The 3,437-nt window shown below is 45.0% G+C and overlaps 1 protein-coding gene across 1 annotated transcript in view; it reads left to right on the forward strand.

Moving 5' to 3' along the window:
- The first annotated feature begins 1,209 nt into the window (after positions 1-1,209).
- Positions 1,210-3,437, forward strand: part of LOC102773406 (interferon-induced very large GTPase 1) — a 7,118-nt gene continuing 4,890 nt past the window's right edge. The window contains exon 1 of the mRNA XM_015559532.1: positions 1,210-3,353. Within this exon, the coding sequence (XP_015415018.1) occupies positions 1,210-3,353 (2,144 nt within the window). The remainder of the gene's footprint in view (positions 3,354-3,437) is intronic.

Below are 3,437 nucleotides of genomic sequence, written 5' to 3' on the forward strand. Positions count from 1 at the left end.
ATATCTTAAGTCATGTCTCACACAACTTGAGTAGCCAGGCACTCACTAACCACTCTCCGTTTCCACACTGGAGAAATTTCCACCATCTGATAGTGCAGCCCATGCAATGTCCCCAAACTCATGCTGCAATCTACCCTTGAAAAGACTGGACTTACACAAATTCTCTCTCATCTTTGTGCATCTGCCCAGGTGAGCATTAAAAAGGTTTTTCCAACCATGCTAAGACCGTTGGGCAGAATTGCTGGCTTTGCTGGTTCCATAGCCCATGCTGAAGTCCTCTGCCTATTACTAGATGAACAGGTGGGCGAGACTGCTTTGACATCCCTTGGCATGATCCCAAAATTCCCACAGAGGGGCACATTTGTTTGTGAATACATGTCTAATTTATTGTTATAAAATGGGAGACAAAAAGAAGAGAGAAATATCTTATGCACCATAATGCTGACATAAAGAACTGTATTTTAAAGGACCAAAGAGTAAATAAATGTTATAAAATGGCACAAGAAGTGACGAAAAGAATGAGGGAACCATTCAACACAGGTTTGATAGAAACTGATTGAGGAATTAAGTGGAATTGGTGTCCACTTAATATTCTCCATTCAGTTGATTCTGTTTATATAGGAAGTACCAAAAGCCAGGCTATTAAGTTGCAACTTATCCTGACAACTACAAAAGCAGTCCATGTTGAGAAAACCCACAAAGATGTCTTGTATGTGCACGTGTGGAGGCATACACACACACCAAATTTTTTAAAACACTAATATATGTTATAAAACAATGGGAAAGGAAAGGATGAGAAGCCTTAAAGACTTGCATATTTTTGTTGATGTTGTTAATCATCACCTGAGGATATTATTTCCATTGCTTTTCTGAGAGTGTGAAAGGGAGGGAGGGAGGCAAAGGGAGGAAAGAAGGAAGAGAGAGAGAAAGAGAGAATGAGAGAAACATTACTGTGAGATAGACACATCCACAGGTTGCCTACCACCACCCCACATCCTCGCCCAACTAGGAGCAGGGATCAAACCCACAACCCTGGTACAGCCCTTGTTCAGGAATCAAACCTATGACCCTTTGGTGTGCAAGCTAATCTCTAACCATTAAATACACCTGCCAGGGCAGAGACTTGCATCTTTAGTACTCTTATCCTTATTTTGAGGTGGCGTACACTTCCTAAGTTCATGAAAGAGGCTGAGTGTCTTTTCTTTCCAGATGGACACAGCAGACTCCACGTCTGATGAGCTCCTTGTCAGAGGCAAAAGTGGGCAAGATCTCCAAGAGATGCTGAGAGAAGTAGGACTGGCAGTTGAGTACTGGTTGCCAAAGCTGCAGGAACACCTGGGTGTGACCTGTGCTCAGGCCTTACAACACATTCAAGAAGAACACCTTCAGAAGCTGAAATCCCAGGCACAACATCCCTGGGAGAAAAGGGCTCTGGAGAAGCTACTTAACTCAAATAGGCTTTCAAAGTTACAGGAGTCTCAGGTGAAAATGAGAAAGGAACAACAGAAGAAGGCAGAACAGGCACCGCAGGGGCTAAGAGACTTGCAATCAGAAGGGAGGAAAGGACAAGAAGAGGCAGGGAGGATAAAAGAGGCAGAGCTGAGGCAGGCAATGGAGATTCCCAAAGAGTGCTGGCCACTGCCCGAAAAATCCTTAAGAGAAGTGATGAAACACGTGCAGGGACAACTCAACCCCATGGAGGCCACACTGTCTCACAGGCAAAACCTCCCAGATAGAGATCTCGTGAGATGGGCATCTGGAGGGCTGGCCCTGCAGGGAATTTACAAAACCAGCTACCAAAAAGACCTTGTACAGAAGAGAGAAGAGCTACTCAGTGTCCCCAAGGAGTTATTGTTCTTAGGCCCTGGGCACAGCACATGGATGGAAACCAGGGAATTTACATCTTCTCAAGAAGAATCCAAGTTCACCCAGATGACAGAGAAGCTGGGCTTCAGTGTAATTGCCTCAGCCAAGGGCGGAGGTTGGGGATTTAGCGTGGAAGCTGGTATGGACCACAGCAAACATTCAGAATCCAAGGAAAACCAACAATCACATTCTGAACACTCCTATTTCTGCTCTACCAAGTTCAGCTATGTCCCACTTGCCTCCTGCCACTTTCCCATGGATCAGCTCCAGTTCTCCAAGGCTGCTCTCCAGGAACTGAAATGCATTGAAGACCTTCTGAGTCAGTCTGCAGACACAGACAGACTCCCCGTGCTGAGGCGCAGTACTGAAGCTTTCTTCCACAGGTTTGGCTCTCATGCCAACCAGGGCCCACTACACCTGGGAGGAATCTACTGGTGGAAAGCCATATCAGAGGGCTTCCGAAGTGAGCAGCTGGCACAAGTAAAACAGCAGTCAGCAGAGGCCCTGAATGGTTATATAAGGGGTAGCTATAGCTGCTTTAGCGTGAAAGTTGCTGCAGGTGTGGATGAGTCACACTCTCATTCAGAAACATCCATCCAAAGCCCAACATTCCAAAATCTCCAAACCAAAGTCCAATTATCTGTGGCTCAGACAGGTGGCCCACCAGAAGCAAATGGCTTTCTCCAATGGAAAGCTGGCCTAGTTGCCAATAATCAAACCTGGAGTGTCATTGACCGGGGCCTTCAGCTGGTGCCCATTTGGGACATTATCCTCTCCAACCACAGAAGTGATTTCAAGGATACATGCCAGGTAGCTAGCTTACTGAAGGATAGCTACACTGCTCTGACTGGCATCACTGCCCAGATCCAGGATGGAGAAGAATTACTGAGTGCTGAGGAGGAGGCTGGAGTTTCCCTAGAGGATGTGAAATCCTGGGAGGTATCTGATCCTGAAGAGCAGCTTCAAAAACTGATAAATTTCATGCAAATATTGAGTCAAAAAACAAACAGTTATGACACTTGGGTTAACAAATGCCTCACAAATTTGGGTCTGCAGAATTTTCTGGTAAAAACTGTTAACTTTTGCAAACAGTCTTCCATTTATGAAACTAAGTTTATTAAATCTCAGTTGTGCAGCCTTTTGGATCCTCACATCCACAGAGTGAATGACTTCCCTCAGGCTCATTCCATCCTGCAGTGGGTCTTCCAGGCAAAGTCAGTGCAAGAACACATCAACATCTCCCAATTTTCTCAATTAAATACAAGCTTAAAGAAAATCAAGAATGACCTCATGGAAGCCATGGTCATATCTAAGTCTGATGAAACAGAAGCTCAAAGAAAGGCCACTTATGAGGTTAGTTTGTCTCTTCGCTGCTTCTTGAATTACCTCCAAGAAACAGAGCAGCCAGACACACAGCTCTTGCTACTTTCCATTGCAGCTGGTGCAGGGTATCATGTGGTAAATAAACATTTTCAGTATCTCCTGGGGTGTGAGGAGCTAGACTTCCTAATGAATGAAATGCAAAAGGCCCAACATAAATACCAGGAACTCAAAAAAAATTGCACCTACAG

Source organism: Myotis davidii, unplaced genomic scaffold (assembly GCF_000327345.1).
Source record: "Myotis davidii unplaced genomic scaffold, ASM32734v1 scaffold3314, whole genome shotgun sequence".
NCBI classification, from domain to species: domain Eukaryota; kingdom Metazoa; phylum Chordata; class Mammalia; order Chiroptera; family Vespertilionidae; genus Myotis; species Myotis davidii.